Source organism: Filicampus tigris, chromosome 20, assembly GCF_054856515.1.
Source record: "Filicampus tigris isolate MCC_2025a chromosome 20, RoL_Ftig_1.0, whole genome shotgun sequence".
Taxonomy (NCBI): domain Eukaryota; kingdom Metazoa; phylum Chordata; class Actinopteri; order Syngnathiformes; family Syngnathidae; genus Filicampus; species Filicampus tigris.
This window is the reverse complement of record NC_141236.1, coordinates 14,128,890-14,146,471: the sequence shown is the minus strand read 5'-3', so window position 1 is coordinate 14,146,471 and position 17,582 is coordinate 14,128,890. Positions and strand designations below refer to the sequence as shown.

The window sequence follows — 17,582 nt, the reverse complement described above, 5'->3', positions numbered from 1 at the left end:
ATTCCAACGGGATTAACATGAACTACTCTGGCCGAAATTAGGAATACGACGACTACAATTCATACGATAGAGCTGTCGTGGAGCTTTCAATTGTATTTTGCTTAGCGCTCCATCAATAGTCGTGACAGCCTCTGATCAAATTCAAACTTCCCTGAAGAAATAATGAAATAATATTCATTTTCCTTCCATTACTCGGCAAAAGCAATTTCTGTGCAGCGAGACCAATGTAATCAGAGGTACATCTGTGAAAATGAGCCATGGCCTCTTTGTAATTTCATTCTATATTAGGCAAACTCATTCCAAAAGCATTTTTTGTTGTTGTTGTTTTTTTTGTCTTTTAATCTGCTTTTCCAATTTTGCAAATGGGATGAATATTGATTGCGCTCGCGTGTGTCATTCTGCGCCGAGTGACTTGAAAGCACGTTTTCTTCATCTTCGCTCCTGCCGCGCCGAAGAGCTTCTCTGTTGCCAGCGCACGTGAAGGGTAGCGATCAGTGCGCCGGCGTTTGGAGAGTATTTGGCTGCTGACAGCAGTCTGGCAAGCCTGACGAAGGAGTGAGAGACAAAAGACGGTTTCGGCCGATGGAATAGGGCGGAAAAAAACGTGACCTTATCAGCCGAGGCGTGGAGCTCCGCGAGAGTCCCTGAGCGGTCGCGACTCGTCACCGTCACGGAGGGAAAAGTGTGCCATGAGATTAATGGAGGAGGAAGACTTGTTTTACAGAGTGGGCCGGCTCGGCGTTGACCTCAAGTGCAGCTAAGATCGATACTTGGACCATTTGCACGGAGAGACCGAACCAAACATATTGTATGTGTTAGCATTGCCATCAAAGCGGCACCGGGCAAGAATTCCACATTAATAAAAAAAAAAAAAAAAATTCCAAAAGACTAAACTATGTGGTTGTTTTAAATGCACAATGTGTAATTCTCTTTTTTGATGTTTAGTTTGACAGCGCTAAAAAGCTGGAAGCGTTTTTTTGAATACCGCACTTGTTTACGATCTGCCAAACTACTTGACGTGGCTTGAGTTGAGCTCACTGCCACCATACAGCGCTCGCAGGTGAAGGCAAAAGGTAGCTGATGTACAACGTCAAAAAGGCGCTTCTAACTTTCAGGGATGTCAAAACAAGGATGCTACTGGTTTCGGATGATTTCTGACACAAGCCGATAGAGGTTGCACAGGGAGGTTGTTCTCCCACGCAAGGTTGCCAAGGCAGCTCAAGACTTCCATTCTGTCAACAAAACATAATAGGAATTTTGGACACACTTGCAATGATATTAAGAATGCAGGCCCACACCTTGAAATTGAATGTCCTTTTGTCTCCGCCAGACGACGTCGGGCGAGGACATGAGAGATTTCACCAAAGTGCTGAAGAACAAATTCCGCTCCAAGAAGTACTTCGCCAAGCACCCCCGACTGGGCTACTTACCTGTCCAGACCGTCCTCGAGGGCGACAATATGGAAACGTAAGAGTCAGCGAAGGGTTCGTCTTATGACAAATGACAAATCCGACCAAAGGCAGAAGTGGTGCGGTGGATACATTCCATCCGTTTTGTAGCTTCCGCTGTGGCCTGTGCTTGATGGAACTGTTTTAAAAAACAAACATCTGGCGTTTTCAAAACAAATCTCCTCACACACCTGTGCACCAGCCGATGAGGAGTGTTCCTTCCCCCACTTGTCTCCTCTCCTGTGTTTTTGCTTAATTATGCTTTGGCACAATATTTGTTGCAGCTGCACCGTAGTTCTCCTGAATATAGAAGCGGCGCCAAGGCTGATGAACATCCTCACACAGCAATGTGTGACAAAACAACAACAACCCATTGAGAGCCCTTTAACGGGCATGGGAATAGGAATTATTTAAAAAAAAAAAAAAATCTGAAAATAATGATACAATACATTATTAGGATGATATGAACAAAAGACTCCACCGGGTGATTTCCTTCACTGTTACTTTTCCGGCTACACGTCGTCCTTCCTCTCCCTCTTTCCTTCACCTGCTGTGTTTTGTGAGCCACACGGAGTGGATTTGACCCGGACATGTTTTGTGGTACCCCCTCAATTCAACCCTTCCCCCCCTTTCCTCCCCTACTCTTACAGTCCCGTCACCCTCATCAGCATGTGTCCGGAGCAGTACGAGTGAGTATCTACGACCGAGCGCCGGAATGACCCTTTTAGTTATTTTGACTACTTACTGATTTTATAACCAACCACACATTGTCCGGCCTTTTTTCCCGCCTCACCCCAACTGAATCCATGCCTGAATTGCATGTTGCCTGCCTGCCTGCCTGCCTGCCTGCCTGCCTCATCCACACTGGCCGTGCACGTGACCCCGACATGTCTGCTCACTTCCTCTCCTTAAAGCATTCCAAGCAGAGGCTGTCGAAAGCCCTCCCTCCGGTCTGCTCGTAGATCATCCCGTTCACTCATTCCTCTTTGCAGGATGACGCTGTGGATGCTCCGCTGGGTTGTGGATGCGTGCGTGCGTGCGTGCGTGTGTATGCGTGTGCGCCTGTGAATGCTTTTAATGAGGTTTTGGTCGCTGGCCCAAACTCATTCATCTCCATTACACCATTCGTCTCCAGGCTGTCCCAGTCACCTCACTTGTCCCATGATGACACCCATTCCAGGATAGAGCAGTACGCCAGCAGGTACCCCCCCGCCCCCACCCGCCAACATTTCAGCATTTCATATTATCTCCTATTAAATCAAGCAATACTCAAGGGGTCCTTGGTTTACAATGGAGTTCTCTCCCTATGTAGTGGACTATATAGTGCATCATGTAAAATCAGTTTACTTGGTAAAGAACCTTGTGGAACACCGGCAGTATTTATTATAAAGGAGTCTTCAGTTTATGCCGGAGTTCTGTTACTATGTAGCGTTCGTAGTGTACCGAGTAGAGTAGAATGCAAAAGTATGTGGACCTGGTAAAGAGCCTTGTGGAACACAGGTAGTATCTATCTACATGTCGTCTCCGGTTTACACCAGAGTTTGGTTCCTATGGTAGCGACGTCACTTGTATTTGTACGCACTACAGTCTTACACGAATTTATGCTAACACAGTAGTAAAGTCATAATTACAGTAAATATTTGCATGATAAATGCTAAGTACGGCGGTTAACCAAGCGTGCCTTCTTGTTTCCTCGTGACCATGTGTTTTTACACCGCTGTGCAAATAAATTCTTGGCATGCCCTTGCAATCTCTAAATGTCAGGACAGTCATAAACCCATGACAACCCGTATCTATTTTTTCTGGTATCCCCACCGGATCACCAGTTTTGACATTTATATAGAGTGAATATAGTATCAAGATTTGTGAAGCATCTTTACTTTTTGACTGGAATGCCAGGCAATTGAGGCATTCATTGTAGGTACACTGAAAACAATCACTGGACTGAGTTGCGAGGCCTGTGGAACGCCACCAGCATCTATCTGCAGGGGGTCCTCAGTTTAGTAAACTTGCTGTTAAATCACAGGTCAAATTGACGAAAATGTCTTTTTCTGCCATCATCTTGGTTCTTCTTCTAATTAGGATGTATTGTATTATTAATGATTGTAAAGGCAGCGTCACACTGACTTTGGGTGTACCAAACAAATGTAATAGGAGGGAGGCTTGTTCCTTTTGTGTCTAAAGAGATTTTTAGACCTAAAGTGTCAGGACAGGATAGATTTAGTTGATAAAATAAATAATTATTCAGTAGGGAACGATGCATTTATTTCCCCCCCCCCCCCCCCCCCCCCCCCCCCTCACTAGAAGAGAGAAAATCCTTTGTAAAGCCTGTCAAATGAATGAAATGGAAATCATTGCCAGGGAGACGTTCCCTACAAATGGACCACAGAGAGTCACTAAATTCGATCAAATAAACGTTTTTTTTTTCTTTCCTTTTTTACACGTTACTGATTATGGCAAGAGAATGAGGCATGATAACATAATTTGTGTAATTTTCAACTCTGTGACAAAGAGAAGATTCAATTACGGCCACTTTGAGTGCATTAGGAAGAGTCTGAAGTGTTTGCCTGGTGGCTGGATGACATTGATGACCTCCATAGCTGGCTTTTGGCTAATTCTGGAAAGCCGCCGCCGCTGCTGCGCGCTGCATCGAACCACCGGCCAACTACGCAGCGGGTGAAGGCTTTCGCTTAATCATCAGCCAGCACATGTTCTTCCATGCTGGGATTTGTCAGGTTCCATTCCAAGATGGAGCCGTCACATTTGGACAAATGACACTTTGAGCCTCAAAATAGTGCTCAGTGGGCGTTGATTTACTCAACCGCACAAAGACACAAAACAATATTACTGCTATTTTACATTTTATGGAGTTTAACACAGCAAACCAAGCACTATTATGACGTATTGAAACACGTTGTGGTACTTCGCTTTTAACACCAAGTACCACTTCACCATCTTGATTGACATTAGATTACAGTAGCTTAGTGCACTTATGTAATTTTTCATTTAAAAGGTCTTGCGCATAAGTAAGAAAAAGATCAACCTAAACAAATGTTTGAAAACAGTTTTTAAGGAATAAAAATGTAAATACAACTCAACTGTACTTCACAAGTGTACTTCCGCTAGAGGGCGCCCATGTCCCAGTTTAATTCTAAAAATGAATTTCCAATTTCTGTTATATAGAATACCAATAATAATTGTTGTTTGGATTAGTTTCTCAACTAATCAATTTTTTTAGATGATTATCACCTGATACTGCGCAGGAAACTCATTTGCAATTTGCTTTAATACTTTAGTTCGTCTGAGCGACTTTGTACTTGCCGGAGCTGCCGTTTTGGTCGACAACAGAGTTGAAGCGAGTTCTGCAGTTAACAGACATGTTTCATCGCCAAAAATGCTACATTGCGAAACATGGAAATTCTACCCTTAAATCTCTGTAATGTTAATTTACCAGAACAGTCTACTACATAAGATCTCATGATAATGTTTTTTTGTCTTTAAAGCAACTTTACGTTTAGTATAAATAGGACACCAGCTGCCGCTACAATCAAGTAGGCAATTCTTAGTGTTTGCCAGCGTTTATGAGTAATATAGGAAATAAAGGCGCAGCGCTCTCGTTGTGCTCATTTTCTGCCAAATGTTACATTTCATCATGTAGAAGAAGAGATTGTGTCTGTGACTGAGTTTCAGTAATTACACGCTTAGATCGGGAAAAACAGGCTCATTAGTGCTTCCCCTCCGGAGCCACATGCTCCTATTAGATTGCGCTCGCAGATATTTGTAAGAAAACATCGCTCACAATTGGAACGGGTTCTGCATCAAGCGGCCTCGGAATTCAAGCCCACAGTTGGAAATACCGTATCATGAACAGATGAAGGATGGCCTTCGTCCCGAAAATGCACATTTTTTTTCGGATAGTCCACCGGCGTGGCCGCTTTAGTGCGCCTCATTGTTGGCTGCGAGTTGGCGGAAATCACGGTGACAAAGGCGGACGCGTCTTCTATTGAGGTTGGAAAAAAAATAGCAAGCCTTGGATAAAAGAATGGAAATTCCAGATATGTTTTCAAATGTTCATTGGAAACATTAATGCTGGACTAATGTCGAGATAGCTGAAAAATGGACTTGAGCGACACGCATTTGTGGTTCCATTATTTCCTATGACATTTCGGAGCGCCGATGTTGAGTGATGATGATGCTTGTTCTCAGGTTGGCTCAGATGGAGAGGTCCAACGGTTCGCTGCCCACAGACAGCAGCTCGGCCACGGGAAGCATGTAAGTCCCCATTTTTGATGGATATTAATGGACTCACGTACAACCGGTTTGCATTCAACTTGTGGTTTTTAATTCATCGGTCGGGGCCAACTACAGTTCAAACAATAATTACACTGCGTAAAACCAGTTTATTTCCTTACATTTTCTTGTTGTGTTTAATGATCTCGCGTCTCAGATCTATTTTTCTTGATTGAAAACATGTAAATAAAAAAGGAACGGTGCTATTTTTGGGAGGTTTAGGATGGCCGGATTCATGTCCTTTCAAGTGATTTCAATGGAGAAAAAATATTTTAAATCATTTAAATTCCGATCTTAGCGGCGGAGTAAATTAAGCTTAGAAGTCAAGCGAGCGCTGTAGCTGAAAAGCTATCAAAGAATGATCCTTTCTCTAGGAATTGTCGGAGATTTGCAACAGCTGGGAGAGATTGGGGTGGCAAGCAAGTGATTGGTTTCAGCGTCCCTGATAACAACATTTTATCTTGATCAGAGGCAGTGAGAGAGAGGCGGAGAGAGATGTCAAACTGTACCGAAAAGTGCTGAACTCCACTTTGTGTGTGTGTGTCTTGTGTGCGCCGCCCTCAGCCACCTGAGTGTGTGTATTCGCTATTTTAGCAAACTAGAGGAAAGCAGATATGAAGTGAACCCAGGGACAATTGGGGCATGCACATGATTTAATTCATTTCATTTAATAGTTTTTAGTCTGAGGTTTTATTAGTTTCACATTTAGTTGTTTATAGTTCATTTCATTTGTAGGCAGTTGTATTTCTTATTCTAGGAATGATGTTTACATTGTTATTGTTAGCTTTTATTTCAAGTCAGTTTTATTTTATTTGCTACATCTTTTGGATTCTGCACAAGTTTACAAATATATATATTTTGTTATTCGTATTGTTTGAATATGTTTCAAACTGCGAAAAAAATGCCTCTCGTGCAAATGGTTTGAAAAGGAATTGCACTTTGCAAAAAAATAAAAATACAAAAATAGCAAATGATGAGGCAGTAGAAGAGTTGCGCCGCGTGTGCTAAGTCAGCCGAGTGCTCTGGAGGAGCTGAGCTAAACGTCATCTTCATCATGGTCTTCATCGCTTCCCTGCTGGGGCGAGCGCACCCTGACGTCACTTCACCTTCATGCGACCTTGAATGTTTTGATGGGCACGAGCGTTCGAGTCCCCCGCCCCCGACAGCTGAAAAACAAAATAATAGGGGGGGGGGGGGAACAAAAACAAAAGCTTTGCTGAGGATGATGGATTAAAATGTGTGACAAACACATTATGCCTACTCCCACTCGCTCCTTTTTGTCTTCTTCATACAAACCTGACGCCCGGACACAAATGTGCGGGAAGGGGGTGAGGATGATGATGACGAAGGCTGAACAAAAACACCCTGCAATTGTAGCTGTGTTGGTAATCACTCCCTATCCACAATCTAAGGACCTGCAGAGTGAGTATAGTAGATGTTGTCCCTTATATACAAAACAGCCTTCAATTTATCACACAACCGATTTAAAAAAAAGTAGTCAACAACACATGTTAAGCAATTGGTTTAGCAGTTTTATTTCTCACTCTGTCATTTTTAAATGGCACTTCCGAGCACACCTCACAAAACATAAAACTGCAAGCCAATAACATTCGGTGTTGAAGTCGCGTGTCAAGTCATAAGGATTGGTTTAACAAATATGATTTTCTTTTTAATTGCAGACTGCCTTTTCGGTCATCACGATAGAGCAGAGCGAGCGCTACGCTAGAGCGCGAAACTGAAGCATCGCTAAAAGAACTGCCAGGCAGGCTAAAACACAGCATGGCAGCATCATATTTGATGAATTGCATCTGGAAAGTGCAACTAATTACCAACTTGAACAAAACCTTTTAATTCGTCCTCCCTCTTTGATTTAGCTTGCTCCTTGCTAGTGATTTTTATGGGAGGATAATTGGCTTTTATGTCTGTGTGTGTGTTTGCGTGTGCGCATCACAACACGTTTTGTTGTTTAACGATGTTACTGTTAATTGTTCGCTTAAAAAGTTCAAGTGCAAAGTTACTCTGTAGAAGGTTTTTTTGACCTTCTGTGTGTGTGCGCTTACAGTCCCTGAAAAGTGAAAGTCAATGGCTTCTAAATTTGACACAGAATGTCCAGTTCTTTGCAATAATGCTTCACAATCGTAAAACAGCAAACCGTTCTCTCCGCTCTGGAATGCTGTCAGCATGGGTTGAAACGCCGGATGCTACTTCGCATAGCGCACAGCTCTTCCGTCTTTCGATGTGTGACCTACACACGCTCACAGCCAACAAACAACGAGGCACTCTAAAACGGCCATGATTTATTTTTCGGAAGTAGTCATAGCTAGCTGACCGTTGCATGTCGCAAATGCCTCAGGAGTGAATGAAGGGATGAATGAAGTTCAACTCAGACTGAACTCCAAAGTCCATCACGATTAACTGTATTAGCCATGCCCCTTAAAAAAATGAGGAAAACTGAAATGGTGAAAAACAGTTTAGTGTCCGACATAGTTTTCATGTTTTGCATGTTTTCGGTAATTATCTTCAAACATGTCTAATTCATTTCGAAGCTAATCTCCGAATTCACTTTTGCGAGTGTTTACGATAGTGATGGTGGTGCTTTGCTCATCGTCAGAACATGAAGGAACAGAGCGCACGCCTTAATGACGCAATGGCATGTTGGCTCGCGGCTGCCGGCTTGCTCGCATCCTGCTCACGCTCGTCCCGACTTGCTGCCAGCCGTGCACTCACATGCCGAATATTGCGTGTGTGTTTGTGTGTCACTGGTGTCCAAAAGGGAATCCTTAATTAGCAAGTCGGCTGTTTTTGTTGCCGTCCAAGTCACCGAGGGCCACGACTCCCCGCCGCTGTTTTTCACCCCTGCTTTTTAATATCCGTCACTTTGAATTTTTTTATTTTTATTTATTTATTTTTTTGCTTTTTCATATCATCCACACATCCATCCGACTTTGAATTCCCCTCCATGCTTTTTGTGGAAAAGGGAAGTATTACCTTTTAAATGGTGTGTTTAAGTGTTGGGCTAAGCAAAGGGAAAGTCGATAATGGAAGTAAATCTAATGTGAGATTGACTTTTTCCTAATTAAAAACAACTGTAAAGAAAATCTGACATTTAAAAATGTAAAAAAACAACAACATGTCTTGTGGTGGATAACTCATTGTTTTAATATAGTTGTGGCGTGTATTTCAGCAATTCTTCTTCAATACCCGCTACATGTCCCAATTTCATGACAAGAGTTGTCTACTTTTATTACACGTTAATTCTCTTTTAAATGAGTATTCGGTGCTTGTAGGCTGAAGGGCTCAAGGTGTCCCACTTAATACTCCTGAATGGATGTGACAGCAAAAACTCTGACAGCAACGCTGCACCAACATATTATGATTTCAAGGCTACTTTGAAATTGTAACCTTCAAAGGCTCTGCCATAGAATTTTGTTGAATTTCCCTTTTTACAGTAGAGCTCCGGCATTTTGTTTTTCCTCCGCTTTTCATGTTTCCTCCCTCTCCCTGTTTCTTCCTCAGCTGCTTGCTTTGGTGTCATTTAAGCCCGCCTTCATGCCTCGAATGCTACCTAAAAGTCCCAGCGGCCATGTCCTAAGCTCACGCGCACCCACAATGACTCCTTTTACCCAAGCCATTTTGCCACTTAGAGCAGCGACACATACAAACAGAGCATACAAGAAATACTCACGGGCGTATATATTCTCTCGGCACAAATTCTATTAAAGCAGCAAAGTGTGTACTTGATGACACTGGGCGATGAACCGCACGAGAGCGGAAGTTGACTGCGTTTGGTTGTTAGCGTTCTGTTAGCTGGCTAGCTATTGAATTGTGCTTTAGCACGGTTGTAGCACATCTTCCCACAACTGAGGTGTAATTCTCCTCTTTTTCAGACAGCAAACTCGTTGACGTTTGTCATTGCTTTTCTTCGGAATGGCATGATAGGGTTGTCACAAATCTCTTCCTTTCACAACGGAAACGGTGCTTTAAATACGTCCCTTAATGCAAAGAGTTGTTTGGGGAAAAGAAAAAAGGAGAGGAAGAAGAAAGGTATTGTTCTTTTTATGTCGTTATATCCCCGTGGAGTTGTGAGCAGATGCATCAGCCAACAAAAGTGAACGGATGCACATTTGAACTGCGATGACGACGGGAGTTATCTGAATGCGGGTGGAGGACACACTAAACGTGCCAAAACAACAAACGTCCTATCCGAGAGCCTTAATAGATGTGCTTATATCATAACAAAATGGTGCAATTCGGCAATGACCTAGACAGTATGTTGTCTTTCATTGCTTTCGAGCACATGTGATGATCTCACATGAGCTTTTTGCATCCTGCATCATCCTGATAAGCTTCAACGCCACATTTACAGTCAACACTTAAGTACCTGCTGGAGATCACAGATGAAGATGGTGCCACGACAGCATTTTTTTTCGGCAAGGATACAATATCTCTCTGCTCTATTGCACACTTAATGCAAATGCAGTTTAATGCTGAAATGAGAGAAAGCAAGGTTGGTAGACTGTGTACATTTGTTTGATGTCTCTCTGAGTGAGCACTTAGAATGTATGCGCCACGTCTGAACTGAAATCTCCATCTCCTAACTTTTGATGGTAAACCCAAACCTTTTCAGTCTATTGCAACACATACGGAGAGGAGTGTATCCACAGTATGCCAGCCATGTTTGTGGCAGGATGAGCTCGGATGCTTTGGATGAACGTTTCGTGCGAAGCGTCTTTGAAAAGTCCTCCCTTTAAACGTGATATATTTGAATGTTTTTCATTGACAATCTGGGAAAAAAAAACAAAAAAAACATGGCGACACTCTGGTCAGGTCAGATACAGCGTGTAAACAGATGGAGCAAAAGCACATATACACCAAAACACCGCATTAATTTCTCTCCAGCTCCCACCTAATCCTCCCATCTGCCCCGGTGCACCTGCATTAAATCCCCCTTCATTCCACTTTTATCAGCTAGATAAATGCGCTGCTGTATATGCGAGCTTTGCGGAGCTTAAAGCAAAGCTGTGCCAAAATAGCTTCATGTAACATTGTGAAGCTACAATATATTTTATTAATCCATTTGTTGGCTTACACGCTTGGATGGAATTCTCCCCCAGCCACCCACCCACCCCCGTTAAAAAAATCACGTTATATTTATCGTCTAAATATGCTCAGTGGAATTTCATTCAAGACTTGAAAAGCAAATTCAGATTTGAGATGAATTACAATTTTAAAATGCACTAAAAATTGTATATACTTCCTGTTGCAGCTGACCTCTGCTCACTGTGCAGTCAAACCTAGAGGAGAGTCACTGTCACAAAGACAGACTTTTACGTTTTACCGTAAAAAGTTGCTCAATGGAGAAATCCAAAATATTTTGCACACTTTGCAAAGCCAAATTCAAATGGCATATTAGTTGTACATTTTTGGTCGTTCAACCGTTGTATTTAACAGGAAAGGAATCGTATTTGAGGATGAGAGAAAGCTATTAGAACAGTCTTTGAATCAAAATATACTTTTGTTTTTCTCCACATTAATTCCAAGTTTTTACTCAAATATCGGTTCCCACAAGCTTTTTAAAAAAAATTGTAGTTGAAAAATGCGATTAATCGCGATCAATTGTGGAAAATGTTGCGATTAATTAGTTGAAAATGTATATATATCTTTTTTTTTTTTCTTTTTACTCAGGGACGACGAGCACACGCTGATCCTTCAGTACTGTCAGACGCTGGGAGGCGAGGCCTCGCCCCGCAGTCAGCCTCAGAGCCCCGCGCAGATCCTTCAGGCCGTGGAGAGGGAGGAGCGTGGCGAGCTGGAGCGGGTCATCAATCGCCTGGAGGAAGAGCAAAGGTAGCGTCGATGGTCGCCCTGCGCCTTGAGAGGCTCCAGCGCTCGCAGCCGTGACACGGGAAGGTTTGGATTCCAGGAGCCTCCAGAGGGAGTACGAGCAGCTGAAGCAGCAGCAGCGGCGGCAGCAGCAGCAGCAGCAGCAGCGGGGCGCCCCCGCCGCAAGCCCGTGGGAGTCGGAGGACCCGCCCTCGTCGGCCGCTCACCCCGATGAGGCCGACCTCCTGGCCGAGGCCAAGCTGCTGCGGCGGCACAAGGGTCGCCTGGAGGCCCGCATGCACATCCTGGAGGACCACAACAAGCAGCTGGAGTCGCAGCTCCATCGCCTGAGGCAACTCCTGCACCAGGTGAGCTCCGACTCCCGTTTAGCACCAGGGAAATGTTCCAGCCCGTTGCGCATTTTAGTTTGTCAAGAAGTCACAATGACAAGATGAGAATAAAGTCGGGTTTTTTTTTTTTTAAGAAATTGTAATCTTGTATAAATAGTCATCATTTTTAAAATCAAAAATTCTTAACCTTACTACAATAAATTTGATAAGTGTATTCCAAATCTGTAAACCCCCGCTTATGGTGCGGGAAACGTTCTCGAGTAGACCCATCCGCATTAGATGAGAGAGACCATATCAAAACCATTTTTAGTAGTTTTACCCCTTCCTTTCAACTTAAAGTAGACTTTTGAAACACGCAATACAGCTTCGGTGCGGGCGACGAACTGCGATGTCATTGAGGAACGCTGTATGCTAATTTCCCCGATTAGCCCTCCAGCCTCGTTCGCAATCCTTCTCCTTTTAATAACTTCCACATTTGTTTTCCCCCCGGAATGAATGTCCTCCCAGATGTCATTGTTTGTAGCGAATAGCAATGCCAGCAAAGCAGAGAAGCGAGACATGTGCTCTGGAAGCAGCTCCGTGGACACCTGCACACTCCTTTGAGAGCCAAGACTTGCAATCAAAATTCAGCCTTAGCAAATGTAACTTTGGAGAGTGACACTGTCTGAGATGTATTCACTTCACAGTATGTTCATTTGGCTTTGGGATTATTGGTATTATGGGGAAAATTAATTTCAAAATCCTGACAATTTCAAGGCTGAGCAGCCTGCTGGAACACTGCGAGTGTCAATCCAAAGTGAGCCTTATTCTTCAACTCCGGTTCAGGTGTACCTAACGATGCGGCCAGTTTCTCCCGGACTCGCGCAAGAGTAGCCGAACTGGCGGCTAGCTTAATATCAGCTTCACAGTGCTGCGCTCTAATCCGAGGGAGCTTTGACCGTAGCTAATGTGAGAGGAGAACGCAGTTGTTGGACTTTTTCAACGCGTTAGCACGGCGGCCAACGGCGGATGAGAAAGAAGAGGAAGAGGGGATATTGGCAACATTGATTTGGCTTTGAGCGCTAAAGGGAGGGAGTGCGGGACGGTGCTCGAAATGTCAGCGGCTATAAATTGCCTGTTTGCGCCATCTGGAAAGCTGTCCGCAGTCATTCCGATGACACGCTTTGCTCTTATCGTTGTGCGCTGCGAGCCAGAAAAAGTGAATATTAGCATTGCTTCGGCACCGTCCGTGCCTGTTCCAGCGGTGCCATTTTTATTACAAGGACAGTTTTTTGGAGGAAACGAATTTCAGGAGTCCTCTCTATCATGAAAAAGCAGGAAAGCACATTTTACGGTCAATTTGACCATTTCTATGGGTTGCTTAGCCGTGGACTTGTCCGACAGATTTGTACTGCTTGGCAATAAATTTAAACTACAATTTGCCTTGAGATAGTCATAATAGTTTTGTTTTGTTTTGTTTTTTTTGCTTTGACTCCACTCAACACACTTCATGATAAGCAGCAGTTTGGCAAATAAATGTACAGTTCATCCAAAGAGGCGTTAAGCTGTTTAATGTCACTCCCATTTCACGTTTACCGTCAAACTAAACATAAAAATGAAGAGAATGATGCCAACTAACAAAGCTGCTCTTAAAATGAGTTAAAAGCAACTGAATTTAACAAACAAAAGTCAATTAAAAAATAACTATAATGAAAAACCCTAAACTATTATAACCATGTGCCGCACTGATGAGCTCAGAGGGGAGTTGAGACATTTTTACCAATGTAAGTCTGCCATTTAAGGATCGATTTGTCCCTTTACAGTGAACTTGCCCTCAAAATGTGATGCCAGGGCCCGTTTGATTGCCTCCTCACGACTTCTATTTGTCTTTTTTGTGTTGCTTTCCTCTTGCAGCCAGCGGTGGACTTGAGGGTAAATGGACTTTCGTCTTCTCCCGCCGCCCAAGATGGAGAACCACTTACAGAGAACTCAGGTGAAGCACTCAGCAGCAAACACCTTGAAGAGCGCTCAAGGCGCAGCGTTTCTTCTCTCGAGCTGAAATGGAATCCAACTCTGTGCATGTGTGTGCGCGTGTGTGTTCAGATGAGCTGCTGGACCCTCACAACAGCAGCTCTGATCTGGCTGATGTCATGGAGCAGATTAACAACTCCTTCCCTGCATGCAGTCGTAAGTTGCCCCCCCCCCCCCCCCCCCCCCAAAAAAAATCCTCCTCCCCCTCGCCCTTACCGCATGATAGCGGCGTCAATCCATCATGCTCAGCAAGACTGCTGGTCAGCACCTGTCGTCCGTGTTTAACAGCTCACACCCCGGGCGGGGGTCCGCGCGGACGAGACAAACGACTAGGCGGGCGTGTCCAAAATAAGCCTGTAATACGTCTTCAATTACATTAAACTGCTGCAACTTTATGATCAGACTCTAAACTCTCTTAATGGGTGGTTGCAAGCGGTAAAAACATTGCGCGCATTGAAAAAAAAACACACAAAAAAACAAATGAAAATTCGACTCTGAGTTACAGCGACTAAAGTGGCATCGCGCAGAATTTCTCAAGTTGTTTTTTGTGGTTTTAAATGATGTTGTTTTGGAAACAGGACGAGATTGTGTCTGTTTTGTCTCCCACAGCCTCAAGCCACTCGTCCAGACCGCAGGTAAGATGACACGGTTTGGGAGTGAACTTCACGCACACGCAGGCTGCGGTCTTTTCCCCTGCGATTCTTAGTCTTATTATAATACAATCCACACCGCTTACAGACCAAGCTGCAAATCCACAATACTCAAAGTGCATATAGAAGAGTTTTTGGAATAGTTGTAAAAACACTAAAAACACATTTGCACTTATAAAAAAAACCACACACACACACACCCAAATGAATGTTTTTTGTTTTTTATTCCAGCCTTTACAATTTGAAAATTGCCTTCTACTACATCGCACAGTGTCCTTTTGAATTTGAAGTGTAATACTCGATGTCATTTGTGTTGCGTTGCAGGTGATGTGACCACATAACACGACCTATGACCCCAAAGACGCCCCCCTCCCATCCTCCCCGGGACCCGACAGCTCATCCACTTCATCCAACCTTGTCGCCCTCGTCTACTATGCAAAGTGCACAACGTCAACAACTGTACATCCTAGCCGCTTTTAGCCCTCGATATGGACACACAAGCTTTGTATTATATACCCCCCCCTTTTTTTTTTTTTTAATTTAAATTCATGTTTTTTATTCCTTCAGAGGTTCACCGGGAAGCAATCTGCTACTTTTCCTTTGTCATTCCTCTCCTTCCATCTTCTCAAACTCACTTGTGGGAGCGTACACACTTGCTCATTCAAAAGCTCAAGTGTGAGGACCTTCAAAATTGATTTGTTTTGCAGAGTTACCTTTAAAATACAAATGAGTACTAGGGCCATACTGAAATTGAAAAAAAAAAAAAAACAGGGTAACAATATGACCAGAAATAAGTTTAAAAAATCACAAAAATATAGTCGGAATCTTGTGAAGATAAAAAAAAAATGTTATGAAAGTACGTTTAATGCAACTATTCCAACTTTTTTTTTTTTTTTACAACATTTTGACTATAGGATTTCTTTCTTGCAGTATTTTTTTCTGACCAAAATACCAATACGGTGGTGCCTTGAGATACAAGTTTAATTTGTCCTGTGATCACTCTCGTAACTCAAAACACTCTTATTGCAAATCATCTTTTCCCCATTGAAATGAATGGCAGTTACATTCATTCATTCTAGCGTCCCTCCAAAAAACAACAAAAACATTTGTAATGTGTTTTTTGATCAAGAAAATAGCACTCCATCGAATAGAACTTTATGAAAATATCTAGTCATAACATAATCAGTTTGTGCATAATACTTCATTTGAACTCCTTCTGGTTTGCATGACTTGGCCACCGAGTGGCAGTATTTTACAGTCATGCAGACAAACGAAGAGTTTTACGGCTTACTGGGTGTGACTCGGTAACCTTATGTCATTCTTTGCAGAGGATAAAAAATATATGCCTGGGAGTATTGCGATGTCTTTCTGTTTGTGTTCAAATAACCATTCCTGAAAGCAATTTCAAAGCGCCCCATAGATGCTATTTGTTAGCCCGCCTGACATTTTTCATTGTGTGTTAGCATTAACCTAACGGAAGTAGTCTGTTTTTTTTAAAATGGACAAAGTGTAATTCTCTTAGTTTGACAGCCGAGCTGAATTGCGTTCGCTGTCGCTGAACGGCTGCTCGTATCTAAAAAGTTGTACGTCGGGCCGCTCGTATCTCAAGGCGCCAGCGCGTTCCCAAGTGAGTCGTCACTTTCCGACTTTTACTTTTGTATTGTCGCTAATGTTCTCGTCTTTTTTTCCAGCGTCTTTTCAGTGTGTCCCTAACACTCTAAGCCGTCATCAATGCGCCGAGAGACTTCATTGCAACTGTGTTTGCGCCTAAACAGTTTGCCATTCCACGCGCGGGCGGCAAGTAAGTGTGTACAAGGAGACATTTTGGACAATTACATTCATTGTAAGACAATGTGTGTGTGTGTGTGTTGGGGGGGTGGTTTCGGGTTAAAAAAAAAAAAAAAGATCAATCAAGAGGAAAGCCATTTATTGCCTTGCTACCTCAGCCCCATTCGGACACGTTTGTTTGGACTCACTGTATCCGCATACACTGCATTGAGGAGATAGCACGTTCTTATTTTTGTTTGGAGACATTCGAGTCACTGTTACTGTACCACAATTTGGTCCTGCTGAAGCGTGCGAGTTCTTCCTTTGGTTTTGTGGCGCTATTAAAATGCTATGGTGTGTCATGTACGACTTGTGAGACTTAACAACACTACTATAATCTCTCTCCCTCCCCCTCTCAGACTGTAGCTCCATATGGGTGATTATTTTACCGGATACGTTACAATGGCAGAACTGTGGTTTACCTCCCCCCTGCCCCCCCCCCTTTTTCCCGGTATGTAAAATAGATGGACCACATTATGTGTAAAATGGCAACATTGTTTTATTTCCAAATAAAAATTTTATAACAATCCGCTTGCGCTTTTATGATGGAATTCTTTTGTAAAATGATGATTGTCGTTGTCAAGTAACGCATGCCGTTGTTGTTACTGTTTGCAGTGACTGAATCTTTTGTTTCCCGTACTCGTCCTGGTTGCCCACTTGTGGTCATCAATGAATAACTAGTTGGAAATTTAAGGGAATAAAGTTGTAATGTGACACATTCCTTGGGGGAAAAAAATCAAGAGGAGTGAAAAAAAGTTTGATTGGCATATGTGGCCTCTGCTGGTCCCCTAAAGGGCCTTGACTGGCTATTTGTCGGGTCAAACCTGAAGGTCTTGGCTGGAGACGCTGGAGGTAAAATCATTTATTTGCCGCCATTCATGCGGCAGCAGTGGCTTGGCTGGCGCTGTCCATCCGACAGCTGTCCCTTTCGAGCCCAAGGTTTTTTTTTGGGGGGGGGGGGGGGGTGAAGGCTAGCCTGGCACAGGGGGAAGGATGCGGTTGTTGAGGAAGAGAGGCAGCCACACAGAATGGCTCATTATGCTATTATGTTAGCCATGAGTTGGCAAATGTACTCTATACTTCCAATACAGCAGTGCATCTCTATCATGTACATAAAGAAGTACACCTCAGCACAACATTGTATGAGCTGTGCACACTCTGACAATCCACTGCCACCTACTTTA

General features: G+C 43.3%; 1 protein-coding gene across 5 annotated transcripts in view; it reads left to right on the top strand.

Annotated features, from left to right (window-relative positions):
* The window catches only part of utrn (utrophin), a 114,822-nt gene extending 97,897 nt beyond the window's left edge, over positions 1–16,925 (top strand). For 2 of the 5 annotated variants that reach the window (XM_086019361.1, XM_086019360.1), the window contains 10 exons: positions 1,331–1,467; positions 2,099–2,137; positions 2,584–2,649; positions 5,655–5,720; positions 11,424–11,585; positions 11,662–11,929; positions 13,805–13,883; positions 13,994–14,077; positions 14,531–14,556; positions 14,896–16,925. In XM_086019361.1, coding sequence (XP_085875487.1) covers positions 1,331–1,467; positions 2,099–2,137; positions 2,584–2,649; positions 5,655–5,720; positions 11,424–11,585; positions 11,662–11,929; positions 13,805–13,883; positions 13,994–14,077; positions 14,531–14,556; positions 14,896–14,904 — 936 coding nt within the window. In that variant the 3' untranslated portion in view covers positions 14,905–16,925. The remainder of the gene's footprint in view (positions 1–1,330; positions 1,468–2,098; positions 2,138–2,583; positions 2,650–5,654; positions 5,721–11,423; positions 11,586–11,661; positions 11,930–13,804; positions 13,884–13,993; positions 14,078–14,530; positions 14,557–14,895) is intronic. The other 3 variants (XM_086019362.1, XM_086019364.1, XM_086019365.1) reach the window with 3 other exon arrangements.
* Positions 16,926–17,582: the final 657 nt, after the last annotated feature.